The 15,665-nt window shown below is 35.9% G+C and overlaps 1 protein-coding gene across 3 annotated transcripts in view; it reads right to left on the reverse strand.

The window, feature by feature from the left end:
* Positions 1 to 1,973: 1,973 nt before the first annotated feature.
* IL1RAP (interleukin 1 receptor accessory protein) overlaps positions 1,974 to 15,665 on the reverse strand; it is a 104,003-nt gene continuing 90,311 nt past the window's right edge. For 2 of the 3 annotated variants that reach the window (XM_072408234.1, XM_072408235.1), the window contains exons 10-11: positions 12,794 to 12,937; positions 1,974 to 3,066 (exon numbers count right to left, since the gene is read on the reverse strand). In XM_072408234.1, the coding sequence (XP_072264335.1) occupies positions 2,339 to 3,066; positions 12,794 to 12,937 (872 nt within the window). In that variant the 3' untranslated portion in view covers positions 1,974 to 2,338. Of the gene's footprint in view, positions 3,067 to 5,366; positions 12,021 to 12,793; positions 12,938 to 15,665 lie in introns of those variants that run through there. The other variant, XM_072408236.1, reaches the window with a different exon arrangement.

Here is a 15,665-nt window from a genome sequence, read left to right on the forward strand (position 1 = left end):
CCTGTAGATTTTCTGACTGAAAGGCAAAGTGCAATGCAAGGATTCATGTGATTCAATGTTCTGTTTTTTCATTAAAACTTGGCTTACAAACCATAGTGGTAATGGTCTTTTTTTTTAAAAAAACCCTGTGTATCTATCTTGTGTCTATCACTGAAGTAGAACAAACAGGCTTCTAGTACTGCTTTTCCTTATCCATGTTTGAGCTCTTCTGTACAGAGATCAAATTCTTGAAACAGTTACTAATATATCATAAACCTAATGCTTTTTACTGACCTATACCTATACAGCTGGTGTTATTAAATTTGACTGGAGTACAACTTCCATTTCTTATGTCAGATTCTACTTTTCAGCCTTTCATAGTAGGAAGATATTAATTGTTAGACATATAATAGTTTAGTTTTAGGATGTGCTTGTTAGTAAAAATAGAGCAGTTTTACATTACATATGATAGTACTAAAACACTGTTAGGAGATACTTATCTAGCTGGTGATCCCATGCTATGTGCCATTGCAGTATTCAACACCATGTATTCTGTCCAGTGGTGTCACTTGCAGCAGCAAGCAGAAATAGCAGAAACCCCTTCTTAACTTTAGCTAAGCAGCCTGAGATGTACTTTGGCATCCCCTGTGCACACTGTGAGGCTGTGTGTAAGCTGCCTGGACTGACCATTTTGCTTGTGAACTCCGATTTTGTCTTGCCCTTGAATACCCTGTCTGATGGAATGATTACATGTGACCTGGCTCTGTGACCTGGACTGGTCTCTGCTGGAATCTTGGTACTGAATTATCTGTGGGCTCCTAGTCCTCTGCCAGTCCTTCCCCAGACACCATCTCTTGCCGTCCTGGGGGCAACTGTGCGCTGGGACAGCAAAACTAGCCCCGAGGCTGAGCGAGGGCTTGTTATAGGTGAAGAGTGCAGCATTAGTTTGGGGGACTGGTGTCTGGTGAGTACTGTTGCTTGGCCTAATAAACACAGCTTAAGTATGGATTTACTAATGACTTTCATTTATTCTTGTTTCGAGATTTTAGCCCAACCTAAATATATCTAACGGTCCCACAGAAAGCTGCAGAGCTTAACAGAATTTTTAAATTTCACACATCTCTATATGGATCCCGACAATTCTATATAGGTGCTCAAACATAAGGACCTATCTCTAAGTGTTCTTAGCAAAGTTAGGTTACTAACCCAAGCTTTTACTTATAACAGTCAAGCTTTCCCTGCAACACCAGATATCTCCATAGGCACTATATAAATCTTATATATATAAATATAATATATAAATAGAAAAAATATAGCTATAGATAACTCATTACAGGTACTTCACATAGTGAAAAGACCAGTAAATAAAACAGGAAAAAAAAGATAAACTGTTTACAGAATAAAGAATATAATTTCTGGTTTATAGACTGAAGAATGTCAATTTGTGTATTAGGGCAAACCACTGCTCACTGAGCTGCATTATAAATAAATCTATTTGAGTACAGGTTCTACATTTACTCAAAGGTACCACCTGTCTAGGTTCCTATATGCCAAGGCAATGAAATATAAAAATGTTCAAATGAACCAATATTTCTTACTAAATATTCAATGCATTATACTAAGCTTTTTTTTATGAAATATAAAATCCAGTCTTTCAACTTGCCTTGGAAAGAAAATTCTGTATTAGCAAAATTGTGTAGTCATGAATTAGTACACTCAAAGCAGTCAGTGCCAAAGTCCCTCTTACAATTACTTATTTTGTTGACAGATTGTGTTATATCTATGTTGATAAGATGCCACTGTAGTAGATTTATTTTCTTAACAAATGCCTGTTAAGGGGTTGGCAAGTGCAAATACAAATTTATCATGTTATTATATCTTATATTAGATCGGGTTTTTGTGAAGAAAGACAGAAGTCCCTTCAGTGACTCGATGGCAGAATAGAGTAAGTGAACCAATGCTTAGAGACAGCAGGGAAAAAAACATGTGCACAGTTCACACACAAAAAATGTATTGTTTGGTTAAAAACAATAAATTATATTCCAGATAATGATATCCAAATTGAATTCATTATATTATTTAAATATAAACTCACAAGAACTCATCAAAAAGTTGTATTACCTAAAATCCAATATTTGAATTTACCTTTAACGTTACAAATTTTATTTTGATAATCAAGCAGAAGAAATTTGGTGATACATTCAGCTTCTTAGCACACACTTATGTTCCAGTTCTTTAACACAGAGATGACTACATGTTGAACCTTTTAGGGATTCAGATGCATTGTTCAGACATGTTTAGACCTTGAACTGTCCTGTATTTTTGGATCAACTAATCTGGCTGTCTTTAGCATTCAATATTAAAGGACATAAAAGTCACTGTTATTGTTAGATAAATCTGTATACTGCTGTAGACTGAATGATGCTACAGGTGCTGGTGCTGGTGTCTGCTGGCTAACTGTTCCATTCGGAACCCAATGTGTTCTATTCCCATACGACAAAGGTTTGCATAAGTGCGTTTCCCATTTGGGTTTTGCACCTGCCTTACATTTACTTCTAAGTCTATTGTCACTGTCACAGTATGTCACACAACACTGGCAGGCCTTTCCAGCTTTGGGCCCATTTTTCACTTTAACTGTGCCCACAGATGCCTTGTTTTCTTTGTTACTGCCTTTAGAAGACTGTAGAGGGGATGTTCCTTTTAAACGTCTCTTCTTCTTCTGAATCTGGTCAAGACTGATGTCTGATTGAGAGGAGCAGCTTTCGTTCCAGCTTGATCTCGTATTTAGGCTGCGCAAGGGTAATGCCAATCTTAAGGCCTTCCAGAATCTTGAGCTGGTACGTCTGGAACTTTCACCTTCCCAGCGAACAAAGGGAATACTCTCCTTAAGTTTGGCAATGGTAGTATGGGTGCCATGTAGTGGCTTATATTCCACAATGATGAGATTAGTGCAGAGGGCATTTTGACACACAATGCCAAGTTTGAACTCCAACATACTAATACTCTTATCTGTTAGGTAATCGGGGCTCAAGACAACAATCATTCTTCGACTTCTTTGAATGAATTCAAACACTGCCTCTACTGTATCTATAGAATAGAAGAGGAAGCATGGCAGGGAAAAGTGAAATGGCAGAGGAATCAGATGGAGACAAGAAAATTACAAGTGAGACAAAGCTTCATAAGTCTCATGCAGAAAAATTATTGTTAGTTTAAAAACAGGAAATATAAAATCAAACAGAGTAAAAGATAAATAGCAGTTACAATATATATATATTACATACAATGCCCTGCAGTAATCATTTTAAACATGCTATAGACATTCCTGTTTTTAATAAATCTCAACAGATAATAAATGAGCTTTAAAGCCAACTTTCTTCTCTAAGCTTAGGCAGTGTGTGGCAACTTATTGTTTAGAAGATTACAGCAGAAGCAGCTAAGTCAATCCATCCAGTTTTATTTTCTCCTGTCTCCTCCCACCCCAATAATGACTTGGTAACCTTCAAATCTCCCATTTAAACATACAACCTGTGCTCTTTAATGCTTCTGCTGAAAACTTTGAGAATCAATTAAACTACTGTGTCAGCTTCTACACAGGCCAGTGAGGGTTTGTTTTAAAGCTAATTTAGATTAAAGAGAAGAATATATATATATATATATATATATATATATATAAATAATAAAAAAAATTAGATTTCTGATCCTAAAGAAAACAATGATGGCATAGACATGTTTAAAAATTTAGAGGTACTGTGGACTAAGGTTTACTTCTAATTTGCAGATGAAAAACATACATTTGAGGGTCATTATAGGGTAGCAGAGAGCAGCACATGGAGGCAGCAAAAAAAGTATAAACACTGTGCAAAGTAGATTTATCTATAATTGAGCTAGTCTGATGCATATAATGTAGGAAGTTAAATAAAAATTAAGATTGGCAAAAAAGGAGGAGAAAATAACAGTGGTCCCATCTCATTGTGGGCAGATTTTTATGCATCAGCACATAAAGGAAGTTCACTTTGTTTTTTAGGAACTGATGTTTAATTTTAATGCAAATCTAAATTATTTGGAGGAAAAGAGAAGAGAGAGCAGTTTGAATCAAACTTTCTATTCTTAATTCCTAATTCTTGAATCAAATTTTCTATTCTTCCATATCCAGGCTTCCATTTTTGCTTAATAACCGGTTTTACTTTACACTATTTTATTGTATCTGCATAACTATAGCCAAGTCACTAAATGTATTTCAGGAAAGATTACAATCTAATGTACTCACCAAAGTCATAGTCTAAGGCAATGTTTTGGGGAAGGCCATTTAACCTGCCCGTATGTTTTTTGCCATGTGGGAGTAAACTGGAGTATGAAAAGGAAACAGACACAAGGTAAACAACCATTCTCAGAGAAAACACTGTCCTGGCCAAAGTTTTAACTTGGCTCCCTGGTGCTGCAAGCCTGTGTGCTTGTACAGTGTTCTACTGTAAATGTTCCATGCTTTTCCTTTTACACAATAAAGTCTGGGGCTTTGCGTAGACCGCATGAAATAAAAACTCTGCAGGGATACACTGCTTTATATAGTGACTTGAGAAGAAAAAAAAATTAAGTATGATCAAACAAATCTAAAAAGTAACCCAAAAGTAACAGGTGTTTCTTTAATGGGCATACCAGGCCAGAATTTAAACCATCACATTAACACATTTTTATAATTTATATATTTATATTCCAATTCTCACATCAGGTACTACACCCTTGCCAAGCTACTTCACTAGTTACCAGGATTAATTCTGTTCCACTTCCAGTGCATCCCTAATTCCAATCTAACAGTCCTGTTTACTTTACATGTCTGCATCATTCTCACATCTTTCTCCTTGTGGATAAGGCTTCACTACTGCTCCCACAATATTCTCAATATAACTTACATTAACTTACTAAAATCATTCTTTCCATCCTTAGATAACTAGGATTTGTTACCAAGTATTTCCTCCTCTGTATACTATTCTGGCTGCCTCAATGTTTCCAGTGAGTTATACCTTGTAATCACTAACATCCCCATTTTCTTTTTACAGAGTCTATATTCATCCACCCCTCCTTAATTCTCTACCTAACCCTTCAAGAACTGTCACCTCTAATTAATTAAAATGCTACCATTCACACTTTTCCCTATTGATTAAAGTAAAATTACAATTACAAAAAAAAGAGTGGTTTGTTTCTTCGTGTACCCCACAAGTGAATAGTTATTTTCCTTGAAGGAACCTCTAACAAACAGTCCTAAGGGATTCCTATCCTGGGAAAGTATTCTTACAGTTTTGTAATGTTAAGTTATGCCCTCTAATCATGCCCATTACAATCAATCACAAGCAATTAGAGACCTCCCATGAAAATAAGCTCGTAACATGATCTCCAAGAAACTTAAATGATTTTAATAATACAAGGTAAAGTATTGAAATTACATAAAAAATATAAAATAAATCACAGATTGAAAAAAGTTTTGTCAACTATTGTAATGCAAATTTACAGCTTAACCATTCCCTGTTAGAAACAAAATAGGTTAAAAGTATGACAAAGAATCAATTAATCCAGGTGCCAAAATTTGAGAGCACGTAGACGCAAGGTTTGGGAGCTTTATTTGTTGATGTTAAACTTTAGAAGGTTAAGTGTAAAGAGTCAGCTTTAAAACTAAGGTTAATTGTCAAATTAGGATGAGGTTAGATGAGTAAGGATGAAGTTAAAGTGGACCTGTTATTACATTTTTAACATTATATCAAATGGTGGCTTTTTTTATATACCAGAAATCTTTTTTTTTAATTTTTTATAATTTTTTTTTTTGGGGGGGAGAAAACCCCTCTCCTTCTGAAGTGGGAACTCGCAGCCACCTGGGATACTTATGTTACATATCTCAGGAGGCTGCGGCCTGCTTCTTCTGCATATGCCCGAGATCAGGCATGCATCATCTGACAGTCAGATCATCATCTGACTTTCCTGTAGGTTAAAAAAAAATTGGGGGGAAACGTCATCTAATCTTGTGCCTGTGAAGTGCGAGTTTGGGTGATGTAAAGAAGAACCTCAGAATTAGCAGATGGCTGTTCCGTCCAACACCAGAAGGAAGCCAAGATGGCGCAGGACTCACTTAATTTGTGCATAGATCAAGGGCTTTTCACTGGTAAAGGTAAGTGATTTTTTGTCAAAGTTCCACCTAGCAGCCCCGTGCTACAAACTAACTGGAACAGGTTATCAAGACCTGAAAACAACAAAAGTTGCTAAATAAAGTGAGTAGTTGTAGTACAAATTTTCAAATATTCAGTGGAAAAGAATATAAAACAAAACATTATTAACATTTACATGTACAGTAAAATACACGGAGAATCTTCTGGAAGGCAGACAAAAAAGTACAGCAGCTACTAAAAAATAATGCAGCATAACTTCCCATCACACAATAATGTTGGATTTTTGAATTTGACTGAATAGGATATTGCTTCTCATGAATATTCCTGGGACATCTTCACACGCACTGCAAAATCCCTTTGCAAATATTAAACACTTTTATCAGTGACAGTTTCTTGGGTGTTAGGCAAAAGGAAATTGCTTTGCATGATACACTACTTGGAAGCTGACATGATGACGTGTTGTGCAGATGCTTGTAAACTTCGGTAAGGCTAATGATCTATAAAGAATAAATAGATGGAGGATTTCCTTTGGGTAAACATAAGGAAGTTAATTGAGTTTAAAGGTATAGAGGATTGGTATGGAATTTTTAATTTTACAGCGTAGAACTAATAAAATGGAAGTTAGGGACATCATTAATCTTGTTCATTGCCTCTCTCTCCCTAATTGTTTCTCTTTCACTGAATATTGATGTGAATATGCATATTCAATATTGTATGCCAAATGGGACTGGTTTACTCTGAGTTTTTAGAGTTAATTCTGCTTCATTGTACTTTAATCTCCCATCTTGATTCAAATTCAGAGTGGCAGACTCAGCTGAACACAAGACAGCCTATTCTCCTGACATTCATCTTAACTAGAAATTGAAATTGATTCTTTATGATTAGACTTACATGAAAAACACTTGCTGCTGATTTCTATAGAGCATTCTGGGTGATCCAGACTGTTTTATGAAGCAAAGGTGACACCAGCAAAATACACACACTGAAGTGCTAACTTCACATTCTAACTAGTGTGTACTTTCTGAATTTATTGGCTCAAAAATAAAACAATACAAGTCTGCATGCCAGAATATTTGAAAGTAAACAAAAATTCCTATAGCAATAAAAATAGTATATAATAATATGCTATGCAAGCTAAATGCTATTCATGACTTTGTTTACTTGTAATTCAATGCAATTTTCCCATCAGTGTCTCTTTGTATGCATAGCTCCCCATGTCAAATAACATAGTTTATTTCATAGCTTTTCTATCTATGGCTTTATGAGCACTACAGAAGAATACATTGAAAGATCAGTAGCTGTTTTCTAAAGACAAGTGACTGGTTAATAGTCCAGTAAGGATCAGTGAGGGAACGTGAAATAATACTCCCACCTGTGGTTACAAACCTATAACCACTCTGGTGTTTGGCAGGTATACCGTGCAAATTAGTAAAAGTAGAAAAAAAGCATTTAACTATTTAAAGAGATCCTGTCACCTTCGTAATTTGCTTTTCAAAATAATGTATGTTTTTTTTTTATTCTAAAGCAAAAAGGGGGTTGGCTCTATGCCATCCCAATCTAATGCTTGACTTTTGGCCCACTATTGCTCTCCATCTCAATGGTCACTGCAGAGTTCATTCTTGTCCCTGTTCAGCCTTGGGCCATCTCCTATGACACCTCTGGCTGACAGCAGAAGTGTGCACAGAATAGCTGGAAACAGTGTCAAAGTCAATCATTTGGTCAGTATTTTTACAGGGGTAATGTACATATTGTGTTACTATCAGGTGCTTAACTACTCTTAGGTTTATAACCATCAGGGACACACAACTGAACTTCTATGTGGAGATATCCGATGTGTTCTAGTGCCTGGTGCATGCTGTGGCTATAACTTAACAGTAGCTAAGAATCTGCTAGTACCACCGCGACTATGGCCATCCGTTCATGCTCAATGATCTTTGGCAGTCTATGGTGTCTTTGTTAGCATTATACCTATGTACAGTAGAGAGTCACTGTATGAACCAACACTGACCAGACCTGGCCCAGGATTAAAAACATTTGCTAACAAATTGTAAATGATTTAGGAAATTCCAAATTTGCTGGATCACCTAGGTTTACTGATGAAAGTGTATGTTCTACAGCCTTGGAGAGTTTTAGTAAATCAGGCCACATGTTTCAACAAAAATGACAAACAACTTAAACACAATCCACAAATGAAGTAAAAAGTTATATTAATAAACATAAGTCAGTGCATAAAAACACATTTTTTATTTTGTTCATGGAATATATAACAATGGCAAAAACAAATGTATAGTAACAAAAATGTAATCCAGTGCTGCAACAGAATGGATAAAACTTAAGGCAGTATAAAAAAAAGTTTTGAGATGACCAGTGATAACTGACCAAAATTTTGCTCCTAGATTACGATCAAGTCGGCACCAGTGATGTTGCCGTTTGCTTCTCTTACTCAAGTGAGCAAGGAGCTGAAGTACCACTAATCTTCTACCATACTCAGAAGTGTCAAGCTTTCATAAATCTGCTTTTTCTCCTCTACTACACAAACCTATATAAAATGACAGGGGAGTTCTCTACCATGTCGCCACTCATTAAGCCGTCCTGCCCATACCAGCTCTGACATGGTCCCATACACATACAATAAAAACAACCGGCTAGGAATACTTCGTAAGCCTCCTAAATAGACCCTGACACATACTAATGGCAGTTTTTGCAAAAAAGTGGCCAATTTTAGCATTTGACTCTTCTGAAACGGTCAAATGCCACTGTTGATGTGGTTACATCCTCCAGCTTCAGTAATAACTATAGTAATTCCACAAGCTTCAGACACAATGACATGTAAAGAATGACAAAAAACAAGAACATGAATAAAAATGAAGACAAATAAAAAAACCTGGTTTTGGCTGTTACTTTATTTAAATGGATAAACAGCCAATAGGGTGCCTGGATGGATAAGAAAAGGAAACTTGATTAATCTCCCAAAATGATTTTGGAAGTGTTTTTATTTTTGACCAGAAGAGAAATCCATTAAATCATTTTATTATTTATTTTTATGTAAATATTACATTTGTTTGAAAAATATTAACATTTTTTTAACTATATTATTCTCTAGGTCTTTGACCAAAGTTATACGGACATCCCTAAAGAAATGTCACCAGGAACAGCTCACAGTATGCAGGGATGTTGTATGGTAAAATGTGTTAAAAACACTCTAAAACCCTGATCAATATGTATCCAAAAATGTAATTTCCCATTCCACTTGTGTTTCAGGGAGAACAGAGGTAACTTTTTGCTTCACTTGATAGTGAACCAATATTTTATAAAGCCTTGTGTAGAAACCCAATATGTTTTGAAAGCTTTAATCTATATAGTCTTTAAGGTTGGCCATAAAATAAATCACAAACCTAAAGCTTTCCAAACTGGTGGGTACCTAACATTGTATAACACCATTTTCCCCCAACAATCACCAGATCACCAGTCATCAGGGGGTACATATTTGAAAGCCCTAATACTTTACTAAAATAGCCATCCCTCGGCAAGGCACAGTGCAAAACAGGACATAGTAAAAAAAGAAAAAAGATGAGCTACAGAAAAACTACAGGCAGTACTGGTGACTAATCCTTGATGTCTTGCTTTTTTTTTTAGAAACCTTGCAATATTATAAAATAAATTACAACATACTAAGAAATTGCATATGTGTTTATAAAATACAAAGCTAGAAAGCACACCTTAATTGTCTGCTATGCTTTCATATAAATATTGCTTTCAGTAATGAAAAAATGTGCAGTGATAAATAACCTATACTGCATCAATAGCACACATGATTAGGAAATGTATGCAAATAGTACAGTGCTGCTAACAGTAATTGCTATTACACTAAAACATTTGTCTGGTGCTTGGTGCCAGGGTTTTCTGAAATTGAAACACTGGTAATCCAAGCAGAGGATGTTTAATAGTATCATGGTTGTTGCAACCATCTACCTGCAATTACATGTGCTGCTTCAGTGGATATAAATTATTAAAGCAGCCCATGGGCTGTTAAAATAAAGCAATTCAATTTTTTCAAGCAATAACAAAATACTGCATATATTACTGCCTTGTAAATTTTTCTCCTGATGTTTTACCTATACATTAATATTTTTGCTAAATAATATGTAAACATATTCTGTAGGCACGTGTTTCCTAGCTGTTTTAGCAAAAGTTTTAAAGCTAAATTCACATGGGTGGGTCTTCATAGCAGGTTCACCGCTGTCAACCAGGCCTGCCCCAAATTTCTGGTTATCTATGACAGTGTTTTTCAACCGCTGTTCCGCGGCACACTAGTGTGCCTTGAGAGATCTTCGGGTGTACCATGGGAAATTATCCAATTTCAGTTAATTGGTCCCAAAATGATTTATTTACTGCAAAAAATTTGTCTTCATTTGTCTATACCAGCGATGTATAGTGATAGGCAGAACCAAAAAAAACTCTTCCACTAGATGGCAGCAGGTAGCTAATTTACGTGTCTGACTTTTTGGTGGTGTTCCGTGGGATTTTTCTAATTGTAAAATATGTGCCGCGACTAAGAAAGGTTGGGAAACACTGATCTATGAAACAAACCGGAAGGATTGAAACCCCTTTTTGTACATTTGTTTGCCTATGGTTGGGGTAGCAGTGCAGTTCTTCACAAGACTGATGCAGCGTATCAGGGTGGTCTACCCCTCAAATGCTTCAATCGATTTATTTGTGTTTTTAACGTGTTTCCAAGAGGTTCATGGTACAACAACCAGGGTGGTATGAACTTCAGCTGATATATATCCTGACTACAGCATGCAGCATCCTTTTGTAAACACCTGTCAAAATGGCTACCCAGTGCTTTCGGACTAGTGGTTGAAAGTGAGCATTTGGGAGCAGTTAACAGGACAGTTTTCAACTGCCTGTCTAAACTTAACCTTAGGTATTTAGCTAAAAGGAAGGTGAACTGAACATCCAACACTGTTAGGCTAAATAGATGTGCAGAGGGTAATTAGGATGTCAAAGTGTGGTAATACTAACCAACCAATATGGTTTTACCTCTTATTAGTACCAAGAAGCCAGACAAATGAAAGGTGACTTGTTGCTACAAGTCAGTGTTTTGTCCAATACCTTCAGTTGAAATCACATCAGCAATTTTATCTACATCCAATACTGCATTTACTTTATAACTCCCTTTTCTGCATTCACTTTTCTACTTTTCATCTTTTTCTGTCCACTAGTCTCTGTTTAAAGGTCTCTGGAGGTCCTTTACAACAAGAAAATTGCATTTACACTTGTCAAGTAAAATGCAACTGGGACAGCTTAGCACTTTCCAGGGATGTTTAAAACATCTATCTTAACCTCACGTCCACAGTTTCACTTTCTCTTAAATGGTAGGATACCTAAAGCTCTAGACCTGGATTTATGCAGCGTGAATAAACATGGTCATATCTTCTCCTAGTGGTAATTTTCTAAAAATATCAGAAAGTCAAGTGCATACCGTTGGTCAAGCATTTCACTTTCAGAGTCCCTCTGTAGTAAATGATGAATTTTGAGTGACCATTTGGAAGCTACCTGTGTTCTTTGTAAAAAAAGTTTTTTTTACAGGAAGGACAACATGAAGTTCTTTCCAAAACCTACTCCCCGGATGTTTAGACTTTTCTCCTTTCCATTTAATAACACTGAGTACAGACTGAGCTAGTTTTAACTCCTTCACCTTCTTTTTGTTCTTAATGGCCTTATACTGAACTAATATAAGTCGAATATTGCCTTGGGAAGCCATATTTTCCAAGCCAGCTTTCAACTCCAGGAGGGCCTGGGTACCTTGGCAGACATAACTGGGGCTAATCACAACAAGAAGACGTCGACTTTTCTTAATGAAGCTCAGTGTCTCATCTGTAATGACTGGTGGGAAGAAAAGGGAATATATTAGTGTGGTTCATTCGTTCCTAACGGTGTTTCTAGAGAACATGTGTTTCTTGTTCAAAAATAAAATTACAGAGAAGGTAGTATGTATTAAACTAGACCAACAAAAATATGTCAGGATCTGATCCTTCAGGTCCCAAGACAGAACAGTAATAGTCTCACTACTTATGTTATGATAACACAACTAAAATGCTGTAATCACTGCATGTGCATTTGCAATGTGCCTATGTGAATAGGTAAGGTCATCAGAAACCTCTACAAATATGGAAACAGTATTTGAAAAAAATCCTAGAATACCATAGCATGGTTTAACCATTGTGTTAAACTGAAATACAAAAAATAAATGCTATGATATTTGTATTTAATTTATTACACTGAACTATAAACCACATGACAGTCTAGACAATTTCCTCAACTGTTACATACATAATCATGACACCAGATGGTCACAGCAACTAGACATATGCTTCCTTACTATAAATAAGAATAAGTACTTACGAAGAATAACGCAACTGTCTTACAAGGCCCCTCAATGGAGTTAAAAATAGATGATACAGCTTGGATTTCTGGAGCCTAATGAAAGGTCATTTAAAGACTCTGGCCATATTGCCAAAAAAATCCAGAATACTTTGTTGTTTGACTGGCTAGATGAAGTAGGTGTTACCATAGTTCACAGAAGGTAAATCGATAATGCATGCAAAATCAAACTGCAGTCACTCAAACAGATATTTATAACTGAAAGTGCTACTTACTTCCACCAGGTAAGCTGTCCCTGTCAAAGATACACAGTTTGTAACCAAATTCATTTTCCAAAACCCCTCTCAGTGTCACTAGCACAAACTCTTCTTCTTCTGCATTCCTTGCGTAGGATACATACACATCATATTCCTTTCCATCTGCCAAAAATCACAAAGTGTTAACCAGATAGAAGACAAGCAAAACACTTAAGTAGTGTAATGGTAAATACCAGGATAGATTATAGGATAGTTATGCCTGCGAGGAGCGTTATATATTGTAGATGATAGGAAACAGAGATTTCAATATGGTGTCAGTATATGTGAATACATTTTCACAAAAAGGTCACTTTGCAAAGTAGCAAAAATCTGCCGAGTTTCGGCAGACGGAGGTGCTGCATACATATGAGGCTTTCACTTTCTCTTCATTTCTACTTGATCTATACAAGTTTGATCAAAAGCCATACTTTTCTTTTGTAGAAAATACCCCCATTTTATTATTCCCTTAGTTTGTTTTCTGATTATAAAAAAAACTGTAAGGAAACCAACATGGTTACCCACCTAAGGCTATTTTAAAAGTGGTCATACAATATAGAAGTCAGACAGTAAAAAGTTACCTTTTTTAAAAAGGTCAGTAAAACTTTTACTTCTGAAGTTAGAAATATGGAAAAGTTTATATTGTGAATTAGTTTGCTTACTGTAATACTAAAAATGTTTTAGTAACTTGAAAATGTACATTCCAACGACAGCATGGTTGGCTCAGAGGTTAGAACTCTGGCCTTTGCAGCGCTAGGTACCGATTCATATCCCAGCCAGGATACTATCTGCTAGGAGTTTTTATGTTCACCCTGTGCCTGTGTGGGTTTCCTCTGGCTACTCTTGTTTTCTCCCACATCCCAAAAAACATTCAGTAAGATTAATCGGCTTTCCCTAAAAAATTGTCCTTGGACTACAATAATGACACATAAATATGACATTGGATTGTGAGGGGCAGTTAGTAGTATGACAATGTAAAGCACTGCGCAATATCTGGGCGCTATAAAAATCACTGGCTAATAACATTAATAATTCCCATGTCTGAAAAAAATGGGTGATCCTTTGGTGAAAGCAGTTACAAAAACTCTATTCAATGTTTCCATGTTTCTAAACTTGTGAAGACTTTATTTGAAGAACATCTGACATCATTTAAATTTCAAATATAAAACTGCATATTTTGAGGAACAGGAGGTAGGCATCTAAGGACTAAGCTTTTAGCCACAGAAGTTTTAAAGATCTTTAAATTACAGACACATTTTTACAAAAGCTTTAAATTTAAAGTTGGATAATAGTTTATTTACAAATCTTTACTGTCGAGAGTGATTATGCTTGTTCATTATGCTTACCTTTGTCACTACCATGGACTAGAAATTTGCAGGTTAGTGTGTTAAACAATAGTTTATGACGCAGCTGTTTTGTTAAGTGCAAGTTCAGACTAAAAAAACTGTGGCATTTACACTCCTACAGCCAATTGCTAGGTGCCTGGAAGCAGTACAAGTGGTAATCACTAGGCTTTTCCAGGCATTTGCAAACATTTGAAACTAGTTGTAAAGCCTAGAAAAGTGCTGCCTTTTTTCACTTTTTGATTGAACTGAAACACATAAACAACACTAAAATACACTTACAAATGCTTGTAAAACATTTGTAAAAGAAGGAAAAAGCAGTTTTATTTAAAGCCTATAGAGATGGTTGGGAGATCAGTAACTCAGGTAGAAAAGAAGACAAAGTGCACCTGTGGCCGTAATATGGACATAGCCATATCTTAACAAGATCATTTTGACATATCCAATTGCAATCACTGTGGAGAAATGATTCTTCAATGACCAAACCAGAGATTCTGAATTTGTGTTACAGTTAGTTTCTAACAGCTTACATTTCCTGTTTGTGTACATTGTAAGGCTAGTGAGCTACCAAATTGTCTCTACAGAAAGTGCTACAGAGGCAAGTAATGATTTTTGTGTGTGAATCCGTTTGCCTGGTGTTCAGGTTTAACCCATCAGAATACCATTCATATAAAGAAATAATAATGGAAACTTTGTAAATAAAAACAATGTCTTCTTTAACCACCCGGCCGTTTAACCCGACCTTGATTCGGGGTAATAACACTTGCAAAAAGCGTTAAACCCGAACTTTTCTCAGGTGGTTAAACAAACGTTGTATTGCAATCCGATTGTCATACATTGTATGACAATCGGATTACAATTGTAAGAATATACTTACCTGGTCCCCGCAGCTCCTCCGGACACTTCCGTCCTCTTGCGTCTTCTCCCGGCGAGTGCAGTGACGATGTCCGGGGTTTCCCGTTGACGTCGCTGCATGCGACGGTGCGGGAGGCGGGAAATTCAAATCACTTTGTATTGAACTCAATACAAAAAAGCTGTATTGAGTCCAAAACAAAGAAATCTTTATATAATATATATATATAATTGTACTATATATATATATATATTATATAAGCTACTGTACAATTAAATTACATTATACACTATTTTTTTTTAAGATTTTTTTTTTTATGTTTTATAAAAAAAAATTTTATAATAAAATTTTGGACATATTTCGGTGAGTTATGCGGTAATTCGTTGTAATTCGGTGAATTATAAGTAATAATTGAGTAATTCAGTGAATTATAGCCTACAATCTAGAATTTCCATGCAAAAAATTTAACACTTTTTGAATGGAAGTTTGGAAAGAATTAGAATACCTGGCCTTCGCGTATGCGTCCCTCGGCGATTCCTTGATGATGTCCGTGCGTGCGCCCGTCGATGGGGTCGTAGCGGGAAATTCAAATATTTTGTATTGGATTCAATACAAAGTCCTGTATCCAATCCAATACAAAATAATACAAAATATATTT

The sequence above is a fragment of the Pyxicephalus adspersus genome, chromosome 4, assembly GCF_032062135.1.
Source record: "Pyxicephalus adspersus chromosome 4, UCB_Pads_2.0, whole genome shotgun sequence".
NCBI classification, from domain to species: domain Eukaryota; kingdom Metazoa; phylum Chordata; class Amphibia; order Anura; family Pyxicephalidae; genus Pyxicephalus; species Pyxicephalus adspersus.